Source organism: Pongo pygmaeus, chromosome 13, assembly GCF_028885625.2.
Source record: "Pongo pygmaeus isolate AG05252 chromosome 13, NHGRI_mPonPyg2-v2.0_pri, whole genome shotgun sequence".
NCBI classification, from domain to species: domain Eukaryota; kingdom Metazoa; phylum Chordata; class Mammalia; order Primates; family Hominidae; genus Pongo; species Pongo pygmaeus.
Window position 1 is genome coordinate 107170844 of NC_072386.2, and position 27111 is coordinate 107197954.

At 39.4% G+C, this 27111-nt stretch overlaps 1 protein-coding gene across 5 annotated transcripts in view; it reads right to left on the bottom strand.

Moving 5' to 3' along the window:
• The window catches only part of ASTN2 (astrotactin 2), a 999842-nt gene that overhangs the window by 176731 nt on the left and 796000 nt on the right, over positions 1 to 27111 (bottom strand). For all 5 annotated transcript variants that reach the window (XM_054500794.2, XM_054500795.2, XM_054500792.2 and 2 more), the window contains 2 exons: positions 23563 to 23696; positions 21561 to 21709 (listed from right to left, as the gene is read on the bottom strand). In XM_054500794.2, the coding sequence (XP_054356769.1) occupies positions 21561 to 21709; positions 23563 to 23696 (283 nt within the window). The remainder of the gene's footprint in view (positions 1 to 21560; positions 21710 to 23562; positions 23697 to 27111) is intronic.

A 27111-nucleotide genomic window follows, 5' to 3' on the forward strand; every position in this document is an offset into this window, starting at 1 on the left:
ATTCCAAGGCATGATGACATTCTCAAGAGAAGCTATCCTCTGTCCCTGGTCTAAATTAAAGATGACACATTCAAATATCTTCAGAGCAAAGCAGATAATATAAGTTAATGTAGTGGGTTGGATGTCAGAAAATCTAAAAGAGGGGATTAAGACGAACTAGAGTTTGCATGCATTCTCTAAAGCGGAAAGCTGCTAGTCAACTCTCCTGCCTACTGCTGTCACGTGAGAATGTGAGTCTAAAGTTGCCAGAACTCACTATTTTCCAGCAGAAGCCAGGAATCCAGATTTTCACATAAAAAGCATCCAGATTTCAAGTGATAGCCACTTATTCAAATATTTAAAAACATTATGTAGCCACTGGTTTGCTATCTCTAAGTTAAAGCCAATATTTCAGATAAGCAAGAGTATTGTGTTCATTTTCAAAAAGGAAGGTAAGGAGAAAGGGGATGAATGATTATTGGCTATCATCTACTTGCCCCAGGCATCTTACAGACAACATATATCATTTCATCTGTTGCTCACAACAATTCTGAGAAGCACCTGTGTTTAGTTCTGATATTTTTCCCTGATGCAATTCACATATGGAAAATGTGTTTTGAGAAACACTGGTACGGACAGATATGACTGGCAGCATAAGGAAGATTGAATATAGGGGCAAGATAAGAGGCAGGACAGCCTGGTGAGGAAGTCATAGTGGAAATAACACAAGGTGCCCCTAGTGGGGAGAAAAACAAGGACAGATTTGAGACAAAATGAAGAAGTAATTAACCTATATTTTTCAAAGTTCATCAATAATGTCTGAGAGGGGAATTTTACCTCCCTTCCATCTCCCCATGTCAGATGGAGGAGGAAGGGACTTTACAACTGTACCCCTTTTCTTATTTTCTCTCTTCACCCTCAGGCTATCTATTTAATGGCTGTGTTCAGACCAAGGTCAGTCATCCCTCCAAGTGGACAACAGAAACTAAACCCTAGTCCTATAGCCTGGATCTCCTAGTCTACACCTTGATGTCACACAGAATAATTTCTCAGAGCAATGAACTTCTATATTAAAGATTACTCTGGTCAGGCATGGTGGCTAATGCCTGTAATCTCAGTACTTTGGGAGGTCAAGGTGGGTGGATCACTTGAGTCCAGGAGTTTGGGACCAGCCTGGGCAACATGACAAAAGCCCATCTCTACAAAAAAATACAAAAGCTAGCCAAGAGTGGTGATGCATGCTTGTAGTCCCAGCTACTTGGGAGGCCGAGGTGGAAGGACTGATTGAGCCCGGGAGATAGAGGCTGCAGCGAGGTGTGATTGGGCCCCTGCACTCCAGCCTGGGCAACAGAGTGAGACCCTATCTCAAAAAAAAAAAAAAAAAAAAAGAAAGAAAGAAAGAAAAAGAAAAAGACTACTCAGCCATTCTTCCTGATCCCCTGATCCATGGGCTTCTTGCTTCTGGCTGTCATTACACTGGCAGTGAGCAATAGAGAGATGTAGATTAAATGGTCAGAAGATGTAAATTCAATTCTTGGCTCCACACTTATAAGAAGTTTGACCTTCAACTATCAACTTCACAAGACTTATCTTCAACTTCCTCATCTGTAGATGTGGACAATACTGTCCTCCTACTTGGAAGGACTAATTTGTAGATAAAATAAGATAATGGATTTGAAGGTCCTTCAATTCATACTTCATAGAGCAGCCAGGGTGATAAAACTTTTACTCTTTACCGTGACTTAAACCACTCTCTATAATTTCACCCCTCCTACAGTCCCTTCTTTTTAAATTCCATACTCAGAATTTAAACTCCAGCCCCACTGTCCTTTTATTCCTTAAGGCCACTGTGAGTGCTGTTTCCTCTACATGAACCGCTTTCCATCCCACCCGCCCCTCAATCTTCACTTCATTTCACTACTTCCTGTTCACACTTCAGTATTTATTGAGTGCTTACTATGTGCCTGGCAATGTACTAGGCACTGGGGATAGGGTGATATAAAAAAAGATAAACATAACAACACTTCGGAGAAGCTAATATTTTAGTGACAAAGGCAAATGCTACATCCCTGCCTTCACCAACCAAAATATATTGAGAATTGTAATAAGCGCTACCAAGCTAGGAATAGTATAGAATGCTAAAGTTCATGTAGTCAACGAGAGGGCCAAATCTAATCTAAGGATTCAGATAAGTGACATTTAAACTGAGACCTGAGTGTACAGACCCAAGTGGGAAAGAAAATCTGTAGCATCAATAGTAGAGAGAAGAAGTAGGTAAGTGCAATTATTCAAACCTTGTACGATGTGTCAAAAAGTTTTCATTTGGAAGTTAGAAGAGTTATGAAACTTCTTAAAAGGTTTAAATTAGAAGAATCATAGTTATAAATAAGATACCTATTCATCAAATATTTATTGAGTGTCCATGGTATGCCAGCTAGTGTGCTAGATATGATCAAATGTATATTTTAACAGGTAACTCTGGCTTTAGAGTTGAGAATTGAAAGGGACGGAAAAGTGACTAATGTGAGGACTATTTAAAAGACGATTGCAGAAGATGTTGAGTGGCTTAGATTAGGCAATGGAAATAAAAAGGAGCCAATTTAAGAGATAATGGGGATCAAAGCAAAATAGCTTGGTTATAAATTGAACATGAAGGTGAACAACAGAAAAGAGTTCAAGATAACTGCTTTAAGAAACTATTTTTAGAGGCACCAGCTATATAGAGTAAAGGAACAATTGGAAAGGAGCAAACTTGTAGGGAGATGATAGCAAATCCAGTTTTGAATGTGTTGAGTTTGAATTGCTTGTGAGATATCGAATTACAGATGCTTATAGTCAGTTGAATATCATTAGGGGGTTCCGAAGAATGAGGTGGAGACCCAAATGTAAAAGCAATGACTACATTGATTGTTATGATTGGACTAGATGTGGTAACCCAGAGAGAGATTAAATTGAGAAAAGAATACACAGGACCAAGCCATAAGGAGCTTCGAGATAAAGAACAGATAAAGGGACCCTGTAAGAGAGGCTAAGTTGGTGTTAGAGAGTTAGATACCAAACCAGGAAGGTATAGTACTGAAGAAACCAAGGACAGCAAATGTTTCAGACCCTGTAGAATGCATAGAGATATGAAGTAAGTTTATGACCCAAAAATGTCATTGGATTTAATGACATAGAGCTCACAAATGTTCATGGAGAAAAATGTTTTAGTAACTTGGTGGTAGCAGAAGACAGAGGGGAGTAAGCAGAGGAATGAGAAGATGAAGTGAACCATTGTAGGCTATACTTTCAAAGGCGTGTTTATAAAGAAAAGGAAAGAGATCATTTTGACGCTGGAAGATGCAATGTTTTGTTTGTGTCTTTGTTCCAAGAAGAAAAATTTATAAGCATATAAATGATGTAAATAATCTACTAGAGAAGGAGAGATATAAAATATAGGCTATAAGGAGAGAGAGATTATATGTAGATTCCTAATAATTTAGGAAGGCATAAGAAATACTGCAATGAAAAGATTAACTTTAGAAAGAAAGGAGGACATCTCCTATATTATATCAGGAGGAAATGGGGAGGGTATGCATGAAAAATGTTAAATTGTTTGGAGAAAAATTACACTACTCCATTATTGTTCTTAATGAATAAAGGGAAAATAGGGTATTATGGGTTTAAGAATGATGAAGGCTGAGTGTGGTGGCTCACACTTGTAATCCTAGCACTTTGGGAGGCCAAGGCAGGCAGATTACTTGAGCTCAGGAGTTCAAGACCAGCCTGGGCAACATGACGAATCCCTGTCTCTACCAAAAATATAAAAAATGAGCTGGGCATGGTGGCATGCACCTATAGTCCCAGCTACTCAGAAGGCTGAGGCAGAAAGATTGCTTGAGCCAGGGAGGCAGAGGTTACAGTAAGCCGAGATCACACCAGTGCACTCCAGCCTGGGTGACACAGCGAGACCTCCATCTCAAAGAATGATGAAGAAGAATGTAAGTTGACAGGAGAAACCTAGTAAAATTGAATGGAAGCATGAAGAGCCCAGTTAACATTGATGACTGATGATACATTGATGACAATATTCAAAACTGTGTTTTTCTGTAGCTGTGTGACTGTACCATCACAGAAGATGGAGAGTTGCATGCATCCAGTGCAGGTGTTTGACCAAGCAGGGAAATTAAAAGACCGAAGGGCAAGGGAGATCGAGAGGCTGATACAAGCAGTGATTGAAATATGAACCATGGACTCTACCATAGATAGAAAAGTTGGAACTGATAGATGGAGAAAAAGGAATGCTACCAAGCAACAGAAAGTCCTAATGAGTTAAAAGGCATGGCTGAAGTCAGAGATCTATAAACTGACAGTATAAAAGATCATGGTCAAAGAGTGGGATGTTAGAACTGATGGTTTTTTATGGAACAATATCATGTGAGGACAAAGTCTACAGTGTGGCCCAGGAGTGGGTGGCTAAGGCAGAATGGAGAAATGGTCACTGGAGATGAGCAGATCAAGGAAGTGAGAGACTGGATTGTTGGACAGAAAATCCACAAAAACCCTGACCTTACCTATTGTGATGGCAAGAACCCAGATGAAGAGAAAGCTCCAAACCAGGAACTTAAAATACTTAAAGAACCAGTTTCAGTTGAGGCAAGAGGATGAAGGTTGGATTCAGCTTGACTTCCCCTTTTGGGGAATAACAATGTCATAGACACAAGGTAGGATAGATTTAGTCTGGGCAAACTCTCTGGATGAAAGGTAGGTACCAACCTAGCTTAATTCTTGCCTGGCCTGGAAGGAGATTCTGGTGAGTGAAGAGAGAAATACAGATTTTCTTCTCTTGGCATCTCTAATGGGAAGCTGCTACTAAGGACAAGAATGGCAACAGATGGTGACAGGGAGGGAGAAAGACCAGCTTGGGAGTGATCTCCAGGTGAGGGGTTGATAGTCTTGTATGAGAGGTTGATCCATATAATTAATTACTGGAACCAGACTCTCAAACAATTTCCCACTTCCTCTGAGTAGCCTTTATTATCCCCAATGGACTGAATTTGAAATCTCTCTGCCATGCCCCTACAGCATCTGAGTTATCTCAGCACCCACCATGCTATCCCAGCAATTTCTTGCTAAATTGTACCACTCTCCTTGTTGACTAGAAGTTCCATGAGGGCAGGAATTATGTCTGTCCTGTTACCATTCCATGCCCAGGACATAGACCACAGTAAGAGCTCCCCACACATTCATGAAATGAATGAGTGTGCTTTGTGAGCTGTAAAGAACTTTGTGATATAGAAGGCAGGCTGGGTGGCATGGGGGAATGAACAGGATTAAGACTCTCCAAGTACCTTTTCCCTTTGGAAGCCTTTGACTTTAGAAACCTTTCACCCAGAAAGCAGCTGGAGTGACAGAAATATTTTCTGAGCCCCTAATATCAGTTCCAGATGTTTGCAATCATGTGGGTTTGTACCTCACCCTGTAAAACATATTTCTCTTGCCCCCACCCCCCAATTCTAGCTGAGGGAGTAAAGCCTAGTTTCCAATGACATCACCTCTCTCAGGCTGACCCGGGGTAAGCAGAGAGCAGGCGGGTGAGGTCCCCTCTAGTTTCTCAGATGAACAGCATGGTTCAGCCGTGGCCCACACTGCATGAGGAACTAAGAGTAAATTCCACAAGATTTCATAAATACCTACAGTGTAAGTGCTCCATCACAGCCACTGCTGCCACCATCCTCTCAGCTACGGGAGAAAAGAGACCTTGCTGTCCTTCACCTTGAGATATTCCTCATAAAAATTCACCTCCATAACTGCTCCCTTTTACTTCAGAAAATTTTCAGTCTAAGGTCTGAGATGGGATGATGTGTGTGTTGGGATGAGGAGTGTCTTTTCAGTTGTAGATTATCCTTAATGATAACAGGGACAGAGAAAGAACAGGGGAACTGAGAGTGGGTACAGATGGCCTCTGGACATTCTCCTTTACCTGGATGTAAGTCTAAATGAGCAGCTCATATCAGAGCCAGCTTAGAGAGCCAAAGACAAGCAAAGGTCAGCTGAGACATGGGCACAGAGTGACATGGAATAAAAAGAAGAGAGAGAGAGAGAGCGAGAGCAAGAGCCACCAAGGGAAGCTGACAGACATAAAGGTAGAAAAAGAAGAAGTAAGGAGAGAGGAAAGGAAATAATCAGGAAAGGATATAGGAAGAAAGAAACAGAGACAAGAGTTGAGAGTTGGCAGGAGGCAAGCGTGATACTGATCAGCGGGGGAGAGGCCCATTAGGCTCCCAGATGCCAGGGCAGAAAGGGGCACTGACCAGCTCCAGATGTTGCTGCCTTGTATGAGGAGGTGCCAGGGCTAGTGGATAGGGCCTGATGCCTCTGTGAGTGCCAACAGAGCCAGCTGGCCTTCCAGCCCTGAACTAAACAAGCTGAAGCTGAGAATCCCATGAAGAAAAAGGGAAGTTTCTGATTTTTTTAAAGTTAAAAAAAAAAATCCAGCAGGGGAGCAGACGATGACCAAAGAAAATGCATGGGAGTGTGGTGAGACTATCACCAGACAGAGACACAGGAGATTATGATGTTAGGTGTGACCTATCCCTTCTTGTCCTCACTCTTCTGATCCTTACACTGAGGGTGGCGGGTTCAATGCTTAAGGTTCTTCTACTCGGAACTTTAGGGATTCACAGAAGCTAGTTTATCAGACAAAGAAGTGGGAAGCCTGATGGGCTACGATCCCCTTCACAAGATCAGAGCTCACTAGTTGCTCACTAGTTGCTGTCAGTGGCTAGATACTCCATTCTGTCAAGCCACACAAGTGTCCTATATCCCTTTATTTCCATCTGCCTCTAGGTCTATTCGCAACAAGAGCAAACCACACTGGAGGTAATATGAACTAGTGAAAAATCTTTGAATGTAGTGGATGAGGGTGTGGGAGTAGACAGGAAAGAAACCAGAGCCCTAGTTCTAGCTCTGGCTGTACCAGTAACTCACCATGTGTGTAAGCTCTGGACAAGTCTGTCTCCTCTGAGCCTTTTTCTTCGTAGGTCAAACGGGAGATTTGGATTTATTAAATCTGCTTGTGCCTCGGCCCAGCTTCTTACTCCCACATTTACCCTGCCCAAGAAGCTGAAACCCAGGCCAATTGTTCTGACGAGGCCATGAGGGAGAACCAGACGTCTGTTTTTAATATTGATGACAGATTAGCGTGCGGGGAATTCAGCCACCCCCCACAACAAGCTCCATTTCTGCTCAAAACAACTGGAACAGGAGACTACTTATGCTTGGCTTTCCTAACAGCGTCCCGGAACTGACCAAGCAATGGCTTCTCTGAAGGAGACAAAGAGGGCGCAAAAGCTAGAGGTGGGGGCAGGGGTAGGAGACAAGGAGAGAGAGTGAGCATTTCAAAAGTTAGTTAGAAGGGTGTGAAACAGATGGCAGCCATAAAGTGTGTGTGTATGTGTGTGTTTGTGCTCATGTGTGCACATGGGGGAGAGAGAGAGAGAGATCTGTGTAAGCACCTATGTCTGTGCACATGCACGCATGAGCTCGTGAATAAATAAATAATTCCAGCACTGGACTTGGCTGCCAGCAAAAATTCAGAGAGATCAAAGGATAAAGCCTACATTTCCCTATTCTGGCCTCACCTGACCAAATGTGTGAGTAATCCTAACTCTCTATCCAAAACAAGTCTTAAACCTTATTTTGTTTTCTTCCTAACATTTATTTCTCCCTTTAATTTTTTCTTTTTAATTCGTGGAAATAGGAAACAACAAGAAAGTATTAGTACCTACTGTGTCTCAAGACCTGTGCTGGAATTAATTCTTAAAAATAGCTTGTGAAAAAGGTGTTGTTTTTCCCATTCCACAGAAAAGGAAACTGAACCCTAGAAAAGATGTTGACTACCCCTAGATCTCTCTCACTGAGAAGTGGTGAAAAATAAAACCAGAAGCCAGGTTTTCCCAAGTCCATATTCTTTCATTAGGCTTATATTCTCAAAGATAAAACTCAACTGAGTGAAGTGAGAAATTTCAATTTAAGCCAAGTTCATTTTCCAGAGGGTTTAGACATGATAAAGGTGACACGGAAGCAAACAGATGAGGTGAATGTTTCAGATGTACCCTCCCAATCACCTACAGCATCAATTGGTCATGACACATTTTTAGAAGGCTTACCATGTACTCAGCTAGGTTGTAAGACTACAGAAGACCCCATAAAACTACACAGTGCTCAAGGAGTTAATGCACAGTCGAAAAGTTAAGACATGAATATGTCTATTCATATGCAATTCAGTTCAGTGAACTGAACATCCATGTATGACAGACACTGTGGGGAAAACGAAACATAAGGATACAAGATTCATCATCTTGTATCTTTAAAAACAACTGCCCACCCACAAATTCAGGAATTAAATAACGTGGAGAATGAAAGTCAAGTCCTAAAACAAAGGTTAAAAAAACCCTGTAAAGATAGAAGCATGTATGTCATTGTCTTCAATCTTCTGAACGGGCTACAGGAAGAAGGGCCTAGATCTGTGTAAAGTGACCCTAGGCCAGATAACCAAAAATAAACAAATTTTACCTCAATTTTAAAAAGTAACTCTTGGATTAGAGCACTGTTTCCTGGAAAATAAAGAAGAATCTTGGATTTCTATTTCTGGATTAAATGGAGTAACAAGGATGGATTTATTTGCCCTACTGCCCACAACATTAAGAAATTAACACACACACACACACACACACGCCAAAGCAGGCGGGTCACGAGGTCAGGAGATCGAGACCATCCTAGCTAACACGGTGAAACCCCATCTGTATTTAAAATACAAAAAATTAGCCAGGCATGGTGGCACACACCTGTAGTCCCAGCTACTCAGGAGGCTGAGGCAGGAGAATCGCTTGAACCTGGGAGGTGGAGGTTGCAGTGAGCTGAGACAGCACCACTGCATGCCAGCCTGGGTGACAGAGCGAGACTCCGTCTCAAACAAACAAACAAAAAAACATAAAACAAGCTTGTCAACAACTGGAAATTAGGCAACAAAGTACAGAGATCCTGAAAGATAGAAAACAAATTATGTGAGCCCTAAAATTTCTCCTTGCCTTTAGAGAGTTTTCAAGCCACTGTTCAGGGAGAGGAAATGCCTGACAGAGTCCCTGGATTGCCCAGACAGAGTTCTGAGACCAGGGAAACCAAAGTGATTACAGTTCGTAAGACAGAGTAATGGAGAGGAGAGAGCTGCATAGAGGAAAAATTGAAGCAATCTGTGGAGGAGTTCCTGTCAATATTCATCAGAGTACTGATTGATGCATGCATACGAGAAATCTCCCAAAACAAGGGGATTAGTGAGAACAATGCCTGAGGCTCATACAAGGGCCAGTAATAGTGCCTGTCTTTACCAGTCATACTGTAAAACTTCAAAATTTATGGGCAACTTGGTAGAGCACACAGAAGGGTCCTCCCTTAGTAGTAGACAATAATTAGCCCTAGACTAAACACTGCTTCAGTTCCATCTAACAAATCTTAAAAGCAAGATCTAACGGAATCAAATTGTTTCTCTGTACAAAAGAGTTCAAAATGTTTTTGAACTCTTTTGAACAAGAGTTTGAACAAAATATTTTGAACAAGAGTTCAAAAATATTTTTAGTACTACAAAATATCCAGCTTCAAACAGGGCAAGAATCGCAATGTCTGGCATCTAATACAAAATTACCTGGCATGCAAAGAGGCAAGAAAATGCAACCCATAATGGGAAGAAAAACTATCAATCAATTTAAACTGACCCAGAACTGATCCAGTTGTCAGGATTAGCAAACAAGAACATTAAAAGTTACTGTAACTATATCCCATATGTAAAAAAATTTAAGAAATAGAATATATTAACAAGACTCAAATTGGACTTCCAAAGGTGAAAATTAAAATGTCCAAGATGAAAAATAATGCTGGATGGGATGAACAATAAATTGCACTTCACAGAAGTCATTGAAGACATGCACTAGAAACTATCCAAAATGGAATACAGAGATAACAAATAATTTTTGAAAATGAAAAAAGCATCACTGAGATGAGTAACAACTTAAAGTGACTGGATATACATGTTGTTGGAGGAAAAGAAAAATGGAGGGAGAATTTTTTTTTAATTTAATTTTATTATTATTATACTTTAAGTTTTAGGGTACATGTGCACAATGTGCAGGTTAGTTACATATACGTATACATGTGCCATGCTGGTGTGCTGCACCCATCAACTCATCATTTAGCATTGGGTATAGCCCCTAAAGCTATCCCTCCCCACTCCCCCCACCCCGCAACAGTCTCCAGAGTGTGATGTTCCCCTTCCTGTGTCCACGTGTTCTCATTGTTCAATTCCCACCTATGAGTGAGAATATGCAGTGTTTGGTTTTTTGTCCTTGCGATAGTTTACTGAGAATGATGATTTCCAATTTCATCCATGTCCCTACAAAGGACATGAACTCATCATTTTTTATGGCTGCATAGTATTCCATGGTGTATATGTGCCACATTTTCTTAATCCAGTCTGTCATTGTTGGACATTTGGGTTGGTTCCAAGTCTTTGCTATTGTGAATAGTGCCACAATAAACATACGTGTGCATGTGTCTTTATAGCAGCATGATTGATAGTCCTTTGGGTATACACCCAGTAATGGGATGGCTGGGTCAAATGGTATTTCTAGTTCTAGATCCCTGAGGAATCGCCACACTGACTGCCACAATGGAACAACTAGTTTACTGTCCCACCAACAGTGTAAAAGTGTTCCTATTTCTCCACATCCTCTCCAGCACCTGTTGTTTCCTGACTTTTTAATGATCGCCATTCTAAGTGGTGTGAGACGGTATCTCATTGTGGTTTTGATTTGCATTTCTCTGATGGCCAGTGATGATGAGCATTTTTTCATGTGTTTTTTGGCTGCATAAATGTCTTCTTTTGAGAAGTGTCTGTTCATGTCCTTCGCCCACTTTTTGATGGGGTTGTTTGTTTTTTTCTTGTAAATTTGTTTGAGTTCATTGTAGAATCTGGATATTAGCCCTTTGTCAGATGAGTAGGTTGCGAAAATTTTCTCCCGTTTTGTAGGTTGCCTGTTCACTCTGATGGTAGTTTATTTTGCTGTGCAGAAGCTCTTTAGTTTAATTAGATCCCATTTGTCAGTTTTGGCTTTTGTTGCCATTGCTTTTGGTGTTTTAGACATGAAGTCCTTGCCCATGCCTATGTCCTGAATGGTAATGCCTAGGTTTTCTTCTAGGGTTTTTATGGTTTTAGGTCTAACGTTTAAGTCTTTAATCCATTTTGAATTAATTTTTGTATAAGGTGTAAGGAAGGGATCCAGTTTCAGCTTTCTACATATGGCTAGCCAGTTTTCCCAGCACCATTTATTAAATAGGGAATCCTTTCCCCATTTCTTGTTTTTCTCAGGTTTGTCAAAGATCAGATAGCTGTGGGCGATTTTTTTAAATTGACAAAATAATGGCCAAAAATTTTCCAAATTTAATGAAACCATAAACCCACAGATCCAAGAAGCTCAACAAACCCCAAACACAAGAAATAAATGGCTAATAAAGAGAAAAGCTTAGAATCAGTCAGAAAAAAGGATATCTCTCTCTCTATATATATATACATATATATACACATATATATATACATATATATACACATATATATGAATTATGTATATGGGTATATATATGTATATATATGAACAAAGACAGGAATGGTGGCAGATTTATAATTTGAAACAATGCAAACAAGAAGACCAAAGTGTAACATATTTAATTACTAGGATAAAAATCTGTCAATTTAAAATTTCATGCCCAGCAATAATATCTTACAAAAACAGAATCAGAAAGCATGTATTACTAACTGACAAAATATAAGAAATAGTAAAAGACATCCTTTAGGCTGAAAGAAAATGACACTAGATGAAAACGTGAATGATACTCAAAGAAATGAACAGTACCAAAGTTAGTATCTACATGGGTAAATATATAAAATCATTTATGTTATTACTTAAATACCTAAAAAATAATTAAGAAAAAATAATAAAGATAAATTGTGGAATTTTTAACATATATGTGAATAACACATATGACAAAAACTGCATAAGGCTTGGAAGAGAGGAAGAACAGTATACTATTATAAGATTCCTATGCTATACTTGAAATAGTATTATATCACTTGAAGGTAACTGTGATATGTTAGATATTCATGCTGTAAACCCTGAAGCAAACACTAAAATTTTTTTAAAATGAGTTATTCCTAATAAAGTCAACAAAGGAGATATAATGGAATCATAAAAACTATCCAAAAGAAGATAGAAAAAGAAGAGAAATAAAAGATGGGATAATATTTAAAAAAAGAAAGATGATAACCTTAAACCTAAACATACAAATATCACATTATTAAGCAGGTCATGGGCTCTAAAATAAATAAGTTAACAAAGAAACAAACAAATATCACATTAAATATAAATGATCTAAACACCCCAACTTTATGGTCTAAACACTCTAAAGTTAATAATGCCAGCTTGGATTAAAAAATAAGACCCAACTATATACTATCTTCCAGAAACACACTTTTAATATAAAGCAATGATAGTATAAAAGTAAAGTGATGGCTGGGGATGGTGGCTCACACCTGTAACCCCAGCACTTTGTGAGGCTGAGGCGGGTGGATCACCAGAGGTCCGCAGTTTGAGATCAGCCTGGCCAACATGGCGAAACCCCATCTCTACTAAAAATACAAAAATTAGCTGGGTGTGGTGGCGGGTGCCTGTAATCTCAGCTACTCGGGAGGCTAAGGCAGGAAAATCGCTTGAACCCAGGAGGCAGAGGTTGTGTTGGCCGAGATTGTGCCATTGCGCTCCAGCGTAGGCGACAAAAGCGAAATTCTGTCTCAAAAAAAAAAAAAAGTAAAGTAATAGGAAATGATAGACTTTAACACTAATCAAAAGAAAGCTGGAGTATTTTTAGACAAAGTAGATTTCAGAACACAGAATGTACTAGAAATATGCAAGGTCATTTCACAATATAAAGGGATCCCATTCATCAAGAGAATATGAAAATTCTAAATGTTTATGAACTTAAATAACAATAACTTCAAAATACATAAAGTAAAACCTGATAAAGCTGCAGAAGAAATAAGTCTGTAATCAGAGGTTTTAATACCCCTCCCTCAAATATTGATACAAGAAGAAGACAGAAAATCAGAAACGCTCCAGAAGACTTGAATAACATAATTAACCAATTTTATCTAACAGGCATTTATAGAACACTCTACCCATAAATAAGTGGATACACATTATTTTAAAGTGAACACTGAATACAGCAATAGATTATCTAGACCAAAAACTAGTCTCAATAAATTTAAAATGTTTAAAGTCATAAAAACATATTTTCTGACTATAGCCAAATCAAATTAAAAATCAACAACAAAAATTTCTGAAAAAACTCCAAATATTTGAAAACTAAGTGGCATGCCTCTAAATAACTCATGAGTCAAAGAAGAAAACAAAAGTGAAATTGGAAATACTTTGAACTGAATGAAAATGAAAACGCAACATAACACAATCTTTGAGATACTACTAAAGCAGTAGTTAGAGGGAATGCCTACATTACAAGAAAGGTCTCAAATCAATAGCCTCAGCTACCATTTCAAAAATTAAAATGCGGAGAAAACCAAACTCAAAGTAAGCCAAACAAAGAAAATTATAATAAAGATTAGAGGATAAATCAATGAAATAGGAAACAATAGCAAAAACAGATAAAACCAAAAGTTGATTCTTTGAAAATATAAATAAATGTCATAGCTATCTAGCCAAACCGATCTAGAAAAAAAACAGAGGAGACACACATTACCAATATCAAGATGAGACTAATATCACTATAATCTCAACAGATTTCAAAAGAATAGTAACGGAATGTCATAAACAACTTTTGCCAATAAATTTGATAATTTACATGGAATGAACAAGTTCCTTAAAACACACAAGCTGCCAAAGATCACTCAAGAAGAAATAGATAATCTAAACAAATCTATATCTATTAAATAACTAAATTAGTAGTTAAAAACCTTCTTGCAAGAAAAGGTCTAAGCCCAGATGCCTTCACTGGTGAATTCTAAAAAATGATTAAGAAAAAAAATGGGAGAAAATTTTCGCAACCTACTCATCTGACAAAGGGCTAATATCCAGAATCTACAATGAACTCAAACAAATTTACAAGAAAAAAACAAACAACCCCATCAAACAGTGGGCGAAGGACATGAACAGACACTTCTCAAAAGAAGACGTTTATGCAGCCAAAAGACACATGAAAAAATGCTCATCATCACTGGCCATCAGAGAAATGCAAATCAAAACCACAATGAGATACCATCTCACACCAGTTAGAATGGCCATCATTAAAAAGTCAGGAAACAACAGGTGCTGGAGAGGATGTGGAGAAATAGGAACACTTTTACACTGTTGGTGGGACTGGAAACCAGTTCAACATTGTGGAAGTCAGTGTGGCGATTCCTCAGGGGTCTAGAACTAGAAATACCATTTGACCCAGCCATCCCATTACTGGGTATATACCCAAAGGACTATCAATCATGCTGCTATAAAGACACATGCACACGTATGTTTATTGCGGCACTATTCACAATAGCAAAGACTTGGAACCAACCCAAATGTCCAACAATGACAGACTGGATTAAGAAAATGTGGCACATATACACCATGGAATACTATGCAGCCATAAAAAATGATGAGTTCATGTCCTTTGTAGGGACATGGATGAAATTGGAAATCATCATTCTCAGTAAACTATCGCAAGGACAAAAAACCACACACCGCATGTTCTCACTCATAGATGGGAATTGAACAATGAGAACACATGGACACAGGAAGAGGAACATCACACTCTGGGGACTGTTGTGGGGTGGGGGGAGGGGGGAGGGATAGCATTAGGAGATATACCTAATGCTAAATGGCGAGTTGATGGGTGCAGCACACCAGCATGGCACATGTATACATATGTAACTAACCTGCATATTGTGCACATGTACCCTAAAACTTAAAGTATAATAATAATAAAAAAGAAAAAAAATTTAAAAAAAAAGAAAAAAATACTATCAATTTTAACCACAGTGATTCTCTGAGAAGACAGATACATTTCAGAAAATTGAAAAGGAGAAAATATTTTATAAATCATTTTGTGAGACCAGAATGATCCTAATTGAAACAAACAGATAAAACAACCTACACATTCCTGTGATAAATCTCACATAGTAGGTAGTTTTATAATATGAAAATATATCAATGTGACTTATCATATTAACAAATTTAGAGAGATAAACTATATGATCATTTTAATAGACACAGAAAATTCAACATGCGTTTCTAATGGAAACAAAGCAGTGCCTTTGCAGCAGACTAGAAATAGAAGATACCTTCTTTGAGCTAACCGAAATATATATGCACCCAATATAGGAGCACCCAGAGTCATAAAGCAAGTCCTTAGAGACTTACAAAGAGACTTAGACTCCCATACAATAATAATGGGAGACTTTAACACCCCACTGTCAACATTAGACAGATCAATGAGACAGAAAGTTAACAAGGATATCCAGAAATTGAACTCAGCTCTGCACCAAGCGGACCTAACAGACATCTACAGAACTCTCCACCCAAATCAACACAATATACATTCTTCTCAGCACCACATCGCACTTATTCCAAAACTGATCACATAGTGGGAAGTAAAGCACTCCTCAGCAAATGTAAAAGAACAGAAATTATAACAAACTGTCTCTCAGAACACAGTGCAATCAAACTAGAACTCAGGATTAAGAAACTCACTCAAAACCGCTCAACTACATAGAAACTGAGCAACCCGATCCTGAATGACTACTGGGTACATAACGAAATGAAGGCAGAAATAAAGATGTTCTTTGAAACCAATGAGAACAAAGACACAACATACCAGAATCTCTGGGACACATTTAAAGCCGTGTGTAGAGGGAGATGTATAGCATTAAATGCCCACAAGAGAAAGCAAGAAGGATCTAAAGCTGACACCCTAACATCACAATTAAAAGAACTAGAGAAGCAACAGCAAACACACAAAAGCTAGCAGAAGGCAAGAAATAACTAAGATGAGAGCAGAACTGAAGGAGATAGAGACAAAAAAAAAAAAAAACCCTTCAAAAAATCAATGAATCCAGGAGCTGGTTTTTTGAAAAGATCAACAAAATTGATAGACCACTAGCAAGACTCATAAAGAATAAAAGAAAGAATAAAATAGACGCAATAAAAAATGATAAAGGGGGATATCACCACCGATCCCACAGAAATACAAACTACCATTAGAGAATACTATAAACACCTCTACACAAGTAAACTAGAAAATCTAGAAGAAATGGATAAATTCCTTGACACATACAGCCTCCTCCCAAGACTAAACCAGGAAGAAGTTGAATCCCTGAATAGACCAATAACAGGTTCTGAAATTGAGGCAATAATTAATAGCCTACTAAACAAAATAAGTCCAGGACCGGATGGATTCACAGCCTAATTCTACCAGAGGTACAAAGAGGAGCTGGTACCATTCCTTCTGAAACTATTCAAATCAATAGAAAAAGAGGGAATCCTCCATAATTCATTTTATGAGGCCAACATCATCCTGATACCAAAGGCTGGCAGAGACACAACAAAAAAAGAGAATTTTAGACCAATATCCCTGATGAACATCGATGCAAAAATCCTCAATAAAATACTGGCAAACCAAATCCAGCAGCACATCAAAAAGCTTATCCACCACAATCAAGTTGGCTTCATCCCTGGGATGCAAGGCTGCTTCAACATATGGAAATCAATAAACCTAATCCATCATATAAATTGAAACAAAGACAAAAAACACAGGATTATCTCAATCAATGCAGAAAAGGCCTTTGACAAAATTCAACTGCACTTCATGTTAAAAACTCTCAATAAACTAGGTATTGATGGGACATATCTCAAAATAATAAGAACTATTTATGACAAACCCACAACCAATATCATACTGAATGGGCAAAAACTGGAAGCATTCTCTTTGAAAACTGGCACAAGACAGGGATGCCCTCTCTCATCACTCCTATTCAACATAGTGTTGGAAGTTCTGGCCAGGGCAATCAGAGAGGAGAAAGAAATAACGGGTATTCAGTTAGGAAAAGAGGAAGTCAAATTGTCCCTGTTTGCAGACGACATGATTGTATATTTAGAAAACCCCATTGTCTCAGCCCAAAATCTCCTCAAGCTGATAAGCAACTTCAGCAAAGTCTCAGGATACAAAATCAATGTGCAAAAATCACAAGCATTCTTATACACCAATAACAGACAAACAGAGAGCCAAATCATGAGTGAACTCCCATTCATAATTGCTTCAAAGAGAATAAAATACTTAGGAATCCAGCTTACAAGGGATGTGAAGGACCTCTTCATGGAGAATTACAAACCACTGCTCAACAAAATAAAAGAGGACACAAACAAATGGAAGAACATTCCATGCTCATGGGTAGGAAGAATCAATATCGTGAAAATGGCCATACTGCCCAAGGTAATTTACAGATTCAGTGCCATCCCCATCAAGCTACCAATGACTTTCTTCACAGAATTGGAAAAAACTACTTTACAGTTCATATGGAACCAAAAAAGAGCCCGCATCGCCAAGTCAATCCTAAGTCAAAAGAACAAAGCTGGAGGCATCACGCTACCTGACTTCAAACTATACTACAAGGCTATAGTAACCAAAACAGCATGCTACTGGTACCAAAACAGAGTTATAGACCAATGGAACACAATAGAGCCCCCGGAAATAATACCACACATCTATAACCATCTGATCTTTGACAAACCTGAGAAAAACAAGAAATGGGGAAAGGATTCCCTATTTAATAAATGGTGCTGGGAAAACTGGCTAGCCATATGTAGAAAGCTGAAACCGGGTCCCTTCCTTACATCTTATACAAAAATTAATTAAAGATGGATTAAAGACTTAAACGTTAGACCTAACCATAAAAACCCTAGAAGAAAACTTAGGCATTACCATTCAGGACATAGGCATGGGCAAGGACTTCATGACTAAAGCACCAAAAGCAATGGCAACAAAAGCCAAAATTGACAAATGGGATCTAATTAAACTAAAGAGCTTCTGCACAGCAAAAGAAACTACCATCAGAGTGAATAGGCAACCTACAGAATGGGAGAAAATTTTTGCAATCTACTCATGTGACAATGGGTTAATATCCAGAATCTACAAAGAACTTAAACAAATTTAGAAGAAAAAAATCAAACAACCCCATCAAAAAGTGGGCAAAGGATATGAACAGATACTTCTCGAAAGAAGACATTTATGCAGCCAAAAGACACATGAAAAAATGCTCATCATCACTGGCCACCAGAGAAATGCAAATCAAAACCACAATGAGATACCGTCTCACACCAGTTAGAATGGCGATCATTAAAAAGTCAGGAAACAACAGATGCTGGAGAGGATGTGGAGAAATAGGAACACTTTTACACTGTTGGTGGGACTGGAAACTAGTTCAACCATTGTGGAAGTCAGTGTGGCGATTCCTCAGGGATCTAGAACTAGAAATACCATTTGACCCAGCCATCCCATTACTGGGTATATACCCAAAGGACTATAAATCATGCTGTTATAAAGACACATGCACACGTATGTTTATTGCAGCACTATTCACAATAGCAAAGATTTGGAACCAACCCAAATGTCTATCAATGATAGACTGGATTAAGAAAATGTGGCACATATACACCATGAAATACTATGCAGCCATAAAAAATGATGAGTTCATGTCCTTTGTAGGGACATGGATGAAGCTGGAAACCATCATTCTCAGCAAACTATCACAAGGACAGAAAATCAAACACCGCATGTTCTCACTCATAGATGGGAATTGAACAATGAGAACACTTGGACACAGGGTGGGGAACATCACACACCAGGGCCTGTCATGGGGTGGGGGGAGGGAGGACAGATAGCATTAGGAGATATACCTAATGTAAATGATGAGTTAATGGGTGCAGCACACCAACATGGCACACGTATACATATGTAACAAACCTGCACGTTGCGCAGATGTACCCTAGAACTTAAAGTATAATTAAAAAAATAATAAAAAAAGAAGATACCTTCTTCGATGTAATCAAACATTACATTAAAAAACAACATACAATTAGCATCATACTTAATGGTGAAAGACTAAATGCCTGAGATTAGAAAAACAGGCAAAGATGTCTGCTCTTACCACTTCTGTTCAATATAGTACTAAAATTCCTAGCTAGAACAATTAGACAAGTAATACATAAATAAATAAACGTCATCAAAATTAGAAAGAAAGAAATATAATTGTCTCTGTATGCAGATGACATGATCATGCATACAGAAAACTTTAGGAGGAACTGAGTTTTCTAACAGCGGAGGCATGTAATCAGCGCATGTTGAAGTGTTAAAGAGAAAGCAAGACTAGGTGATCTCCTAAGATCCTTCCAATGCTGAAATTTTTCTGCTGATATAGAAGAGGTACTCCAAGGCAAAGAATGGAGTATGCCAAATAAACAGTAGAGAGAATGAGTGAGTGCACTATGTTGAGAGGGAGAAGACTTTCTGCTGAAAGGGTCAAGCCCCCTAGTAGAAGAAGCAACACCTGAGTTTTGATGTAGACTCTACATGGTCTATAAGAACAAGCACTGTGCTGGGCATAAGACAGACCTGGTTACAAAGCCTGGCTCTGTCATACGTGTTTATGGGACTTCAGGAAAGTCACATACGTCTTTGGGATTTACTTACTTTATCTGTAGAACAAAGTTCATGATCATTCTTAAGTTACATTGTTTTTTATTTGTTTGTTTTAATTCTGAGAAGAACGGCATGCTATGGAGATGTGATAGAGATGTGAAGCATTATTGTTAAAGTGTAAACCCACTGTTGGAGGACTTTCATTTCCCTTGGTTATCCGTGGTTTACAAACCTCTGCTATTATAAAACAGCACTCCAGAAGGACAAAGACACACACACACACACACACACATATACACAAAATACACACCCACCCACAGTGGTAAATCTCACCCACATAAAAATAACGTATCTACAGATAAATACAAACACACAGACACTTCAGTTTACCCACGCATATTCAGATACACAGTCTTGCGCAAACACATATGCACTCCATACAGAGTCAAAAGTCAGAATTAACAAAGTTTGAAAGATGAGGCAATATCAGCTGCCCAGTTATTGTTCCATGACCTGTCCCTCTGTGAAAGTGATGTCCACTCCAGTCTGTTCTGTCTCTTTCAGTCAGTAATATGGAAAAAGCCACATCAATCCCAGGAAACCTATTAGCAGCCAACTTGACTTCTCATATTGTCCATAATCTGGGCCTTTCTTTTTCTGACTTCTTTTACATTCACAGCCTCATTTTATCACTTTCTTCCCAATTTCAGAGGAAGCAAAGCAAAAATAGCCCAGAGAGGAATGAGAGAGGTATAGGAGAGAGAAACGTAGAAGAAAGGAAGACAGAAAAAGAAAAGGGAACAATAAAGGTCCTTTCATTCGTTTATTATTCATTCAGTCAACTCATATTTGAATGTCAGACTTTGTGATAGGTGTTGGAAATTTAACTATGACTAACACAGAAAAGGCATCTTTCCTCTTGGAGTTTATAATTTAATTGGGCAAATAATTATACTTCTTTAATTCTTTAAATAGCCAAGTCTTGGTTCAGGATTAAAATTATAAATTTGAGGAGATACCACAAGCTGAATAACCTTGGATTAGTCTCAATGTTCTAATCTGTGAAATGGGCACAATAATCACTAACCCTCCTAAAATTGTCAGGATTAAGATGCTGAACAAAACATTTCGCTCTGTGCCTGGCACACACACAAAAAAATAGATGTCTAATTGATGTTTTCTAGCTGGAAAATAATTGCTGAATGGAAATCTCAACAGAGAACAGAAAATGTAAGCCCCAGTACAGATCACAGGTGAACACTTTGCTTCTTGGCAGTGTCAAAATTCAGAAGAACTCAGAAATAATGTTCTGAGTGATAATGAAAGGTATCCCTCTAAAAAGCCAACATTCTCAAATGCTCCTGCATGCTGGAATCACTTCCAATTATCTCTTTCCCAGCACTAGTTAAAGAAGACTCCAAGTGTATCTCACTAGAAAGCCAATTGTCTGAATTTCCTTACCTCAGTTCCAGAGATAATATATTTACAGATCAAGCCCTTCAAGCATGAGTCCCGCAGGCCTTTCCAGATACAGAAAGGTCAAATTGTCTTCAGAATCAACTAGTTCTTTGACATAATATTTTGAAGGTCCAACTCAGAGAATCAGAAACTCTTTCTAGCTGCAACTTGCTATCTTTCCTTGCTCAAATTCATACAAAACAGCACACAAGGATGGACAGCGAAAAATCACTAAACAATGAAATCTTCCAATGCCTTCCCAAGACAGATGAGACCAAGTCTCCAAAGACAATAGAAAATCCCAGTTTCCCTCTTCTGTCATACTATCCCAAGAAAATGGGAACTCATATACCTACCTGTGTACAGGTCAGTGTCTGTGTATTCATCCACTTTCTTATGCTGCAGAATATAGTCGGAGACCTTGGTCCCAATAGCTGGCTGAACATCCACCCACTCCAAGGAGACCACAGTACTGGAGGGCTCTACTGTTGGGGACAGCCGCAGCCTACAGGGAATAAAAAGGAAGATTCATGTTTGGCAGCCAGCACCAGCTGGGGCCCAAAAGAGTCAGCGTGTGTCAAGATGAAGCATAGGTTTCAGTCTGAATTTAAATCTTGATTTCACCCATGATCACCAACTTGCATGACTGTAGGCAAGTTATTTCCCCTCTCATGGCCTCTGTTTCTCATCCATAAAATAGGGAGACAAGGAGCCACCTTTCAAGATCAAAGTAGAATTTCATAAATTAATCCATGCACACAATATGTGCTCAATGGCAGTTTATCAGTTTTCCATATATTTATACTAATTCTCAACGATGCTTCACTTTCAATTAAATTGGCAGTGCCTTCAAACAAAGGAACTTTCCATTTTTCTGCCATTTTCTTTAATACCCACAATGTATTAGCTAACTTTTTAATATCCTTAAGTAAATACACTTTTGAAAGGAGCAAAAATCCTGGAGTAAATCTTTTTGCAAAGCAAGAAAAAAAAATAGAATGATTAAAGGTTAGAACTAGAATGGTCCTTAGAGATGATAAAGTTTAATTCCCTCATTTCACAAAATGGGGAAAGGCTCAAAAAATGGAAACAGTTTGCACAAGGTCACACAGCAAGCTGAGGACAGGACCATGATGGTGACTTTGCTTATCCTTATCCCAGATTCCCTTTTTCCATGATACCACACTGTGTCTTCAAAGACCATCTTATAACGTGATTCTTCTCACCCACAGAGTTCGATTATGGGACTTTGTTTTCCAGTATTGGTTCCTGCCCCTCTCTTATGCTTGTCACACCACTTCTCCCTCTTAATCACATGCCTGCAACCACAATGACTTTCCTTTACTTCCTCAGATGGTGAATTTCCAGTGTCTGGCCCTTCATATATGCTGTTCCTTCTGCCTGAGACATGAGTCTCACCACTTGTTGCCTGGCTGGCATCTACCCTAATTTAGGTCTCTTCAGAGAGCTTTCCCAGACTATTCCCTCTCTCTTCCAACTAAAACATCTCCCCATTATTCTCCCTAATAGCACTTCTTTGTTTCTTTTTCATATTTTTCTTATTAAAAAAATTTTGTTGTTGAGACAGGGTCTCACTCTGTCACCGGGGCTGGGGTGCAGTGGTGAAAGCATAGATCACTGCAGGCTTGAACTCCTGGGCTCAAGAGATCCTCCCACCTCAGCCTCCATAGTAGCTGGGACTACAGGCATGTGCCACCACACGGGCTATTTTTTTTTTTTTTTTTGGTGGGGGAGACAAGGTCTCATTATGTTGCCCAAGCTGGTCTCAACTCCTGGCCTCAAGAGATCCTCCCACCTCAGCCTCCTAAAGTGCTGGGATTACAGGCATGAGCCATGGTGCTCAGGCCTTATTTAAACTTTTATACTATATTTTCCTGTTTTTGTTTTGGCATCTATCTCCTCCACTAAATTGTCCATTCCCTGAGTACATGGACTGTGCCAATCTTGTTTCGTAAAGAGGTTCTCTAGTTTTTTTTGTTTTGTTTTTTTGTTTTTTTTTTTTTTAAATCTCAGTAGCCCCATTGCCCAACACAAGATCTGACAAAGTAGTCAGCTGCCTACAAGCTTTTGCTGAATGGTTGCCTGAAGGAAGAAATGATGAACTGAGTGGCATCATTTAAAACAAGCATGCACTGCAATATCAGTGTCTGCTCCTGTGCCACAATACTGTTCTGCCAAAGCTCCCTTCTTTCCTAAAAAAGGAGGTAGATTCCAGGGTCTTTGGGGATCTTGTTAGGCACCTTGGGAGCAGAAGAAAGTCATGGCATGGGCTGGCAGGACAGGAGTGTGAGTCCATGAAAAGGGATGGCCAAAGGAAAAGGGGCCATACATACGTACACCGGCTGCGGAAGGGGGCTGCAGTTGGGGAGCCCACTGGCATCAAAGGCGCTGAGGTCACACCTGCACCAGTCATCGATCACATCCCCTTTCCCTGAGCACCAGTAGGAACTCATCAGTGCACTCTTGAAGGCCTGGACAAAAAAGAGGACAGAAATGACAATGATGACAATAGGGGAGAGATTGAGAGTAAATGTGCTGATGGCCATGATGTGTGCCATCGAGGGCTTTAGAGTAGCCCCTTTAAGCACAAGACACCATCTATTCCCTAAGTCCCTTGCACTCTACTATCAGGTTCTCCCATCCTGAGCCATCCCCTCCCCAGGAGCCAGAATGATCATTGAGAAACAATAGTAACTATATCCATTGACAGTGTCCCCTAGGCTTGGCACTCCACTTGTGTTAACTTATTTAATCTTCACAACAACCTCACACAATAGACATTATTATTATAATTTCCCATTTTACAAGTTGGAAAACTGAAGCACACAGAAAGTACATAACTTGACTGAGGTTTACGATAGTGATAGAGCTAGGATACAACCCAAGGCAATCTGCCTCCAAAGCCTGCCTTCTTATTAAACACCTTGCTGCACTGCCTTTTATAGAAGTCTGACCATCTCATTGCCCAGCTTAAAAACCTTCAAAGGTTTCCCACAGTCTTCAGGATAAAATCTAAATGCCTTGTTCTCACCCCTGGCCACCTTTTCATCTCTCACCACTCTCCTGACCTTCTTTGCACAGTATCATCTGTTCTCATGCACCCACATCATTTCCACCAACAGTGAATTCCTGTTTATATAAAATGTGCTCTAAATCAGGAGCCAGAAAACAGTTTCTGTAAAAGGCCAGAGAGTAAATATTTTTGGCTTTGGGACAAGGTAGACTCTTCCACAATTACTTAACACTGCCTTTGTAGCATGAAAGTGGCACAGATGATACTTTACATGAATTGGCATGGTTGTGTTCCTATAAAACTTTATTTACAAAGACAAGTAGCAGGCTAGATTAGGTCTGAGGGCCACAGTTTGCTGACCTTTGCTCTAAATGATAATCAATGTTCTATTTAATTGGAATGTGCTTCATAGTCTTTTTAAAACACACACACACACACACACACACACACACACACACACATTCCATTCTATGCCTGGAATATTCCCCTCTCTGCACTCCAATGTACTCTTTTGGTCTCAAATAGGAAACATTCTCTTTTCTGGGAAGCCCACCCTAACTTTCTTAAGTCTAGAACCATGCTCCTCTTCTGGACACCATAACACATAGACCATACCTACCAACACATTTCCTTGCCTATCTCACCCATAAACACTGGTCCCACCAAGTGCAAGGGCCAGGCCTTACTCACATGAATATTCTTGTGGGACCTAGCACAGATGTTCAGTCAACAGGTCATAAATAAATGAATGGGCATTGAAAAATAGATCATTAATATTTGGCAGTAAAGAGAACTTGGAAGGCACTTTTTTCAGTTTAGCACAGGACAGGACTCAAGTTTTACCTTCTACTTTGTTCCCCTCCCTTGGGCTCTGATGTGGAAGATAACTTCAGTGTGTGCTTGATGCTAACACTGACATTTCAATGAATTGCAGATTCTGAATGAATGAAGCTGTCTTTAAAACGTGAGGATTTCAGAGAATGTTGATCTCTTATTCCTTTGTGCTTTGCCTGCTCTTTATGATGTTCTTATTTTTCATTTCTTTCATATTTTTTACTTTTGATATGCTTTTAAACAAAAGTTGCACACCGCTAAGGGCACACGATTACCAAGATGTCACTTTTTTCATTCTGCATTGTCTAAAAGACTCAAGTAGAACATGTTTGTATAAAGTCTGGGGTCTCCCTTCTGAGTGACCCAGAACACAGATCTAGAAGGAGACAGTGTCTATCAAGAGTGTTCCTGTGTAAGCTTCCATCACATTTCTCCTGGAAGTTGACAAAAAGCCTCCAATTATTCCTGCCACACGTTCTTATCCATGTCTTCTCCTAGGGATGAATGAATGAATGATCAAATTTCACCTGAGTTAATAATTATAATAAAAGCTAATGTTCATGAAACACTAAATGGCACAGCACATGGTACTGTAAGTGCATTAAAATGTAATCATCACAATAGTCCTGAGATACAGATATTACGATCCTCATTTATATATAAGAAAACTAGGAATCAGAGCAGTCGAGCAATTTTCCCAAGATCACACAGCAAGTAAATGGTGGAAACAGAATCCCAACCCAGATTTCTGTGACTCCCAAGGGCAGGTCTTTTCTGTTCAACAATTCTGAGCCATGGGATTAATCCCAAGTAGGGTTGCCAGATTCAGTAAATTAAAATATAGGGTGCTCAGTTAAATTCAAATTCCAGGCAACATTTTTGTAGTGTAAGTATATTTCATAAATGATTTGCATATAAAGTGTCTGGGCCAGGGTGTGTCACACAGTAAGAGCACTGTTCCTACTAGGTGCCAGAACCTATGCTGAGAACAAATGTCTATTCTCTAGCCAGCACCAGAAGGAGGCACTCTCATGAGGACAGAAACCAGATGCGACTGCATGAGATCATGCTGACTGTTAGACCTTTTCTCGCTCCTTTTGCAGGTTCCCCCTTGGTAAAATTAATGCGCTTAACTACTGATGGCTTAAAATTCTGTAACATCTCCAGCCAGCACTGAAGGCTTAATTACCATAACGGTGAAACCCAGGGCCATGGGTGAAAGTGACACAGATGGGAAGGTTGCACTGGACCCCAGCAATGGGAAGAGATTGAGCATACTCTGTGTGTGTGTGTGTGTGTGTGTGTGTGTGTGTGTGTTTGGTTTCTGTAATAAATAGGAACTTGAACTTGTGGAAAACAAAACAGGAAATCTCTCTGGACTTCACAAGTTTCACCATCCAGGCAGTTCTTGGGAAGAAATCCTGCCTGTAAGAATCCACATCCACTGGCTCTTTCCCAAAACCCCGAGGAACAGAATGGGGACTGGTGCAATGGCCAGGCAAACACTGGTTAGAACACAAACACACCCTGATAAAAGGCCAGCATCAAACAGGGAGTCCTCATAAGGCTGCAGAAGCCAGCACTGTGTCAATGCAGGATCACTCTTTCCTTACCTCTTCTGTCCTTGCAACACTCCATCCAGAGTCCAATTAGATCCCGGGGGAGGAAAATCATAGAATGTTCCAGCTTCACAGGACTCTGTAAATCATCTAACCTAATCCGTTTCACAGATGCAGATACAGTGACCCTGAGATGCTAGCTGGCTGGACCAAGGTGTTAGAACAACTTCACGATGAAACTACTCTATCCCTCCGTTGAGTGCTCAAAATTACCCATTGAAATGGATGCTCAATATCCACTTACAGAAAAGCGTGGAGGGGCAGGGAGGGACTTGAGTTAAAGCCCATTTGAATCCTTGTACCCTTGACCTTAGTAGGTCACACAGGAACAATAAATGCCAAGATTTCATCCAAAATATCCTGTTCAGCCACTCTGCTTGGGTCATGTGCTTATGTGTGTGCATGTGTTGTTTGCATGTG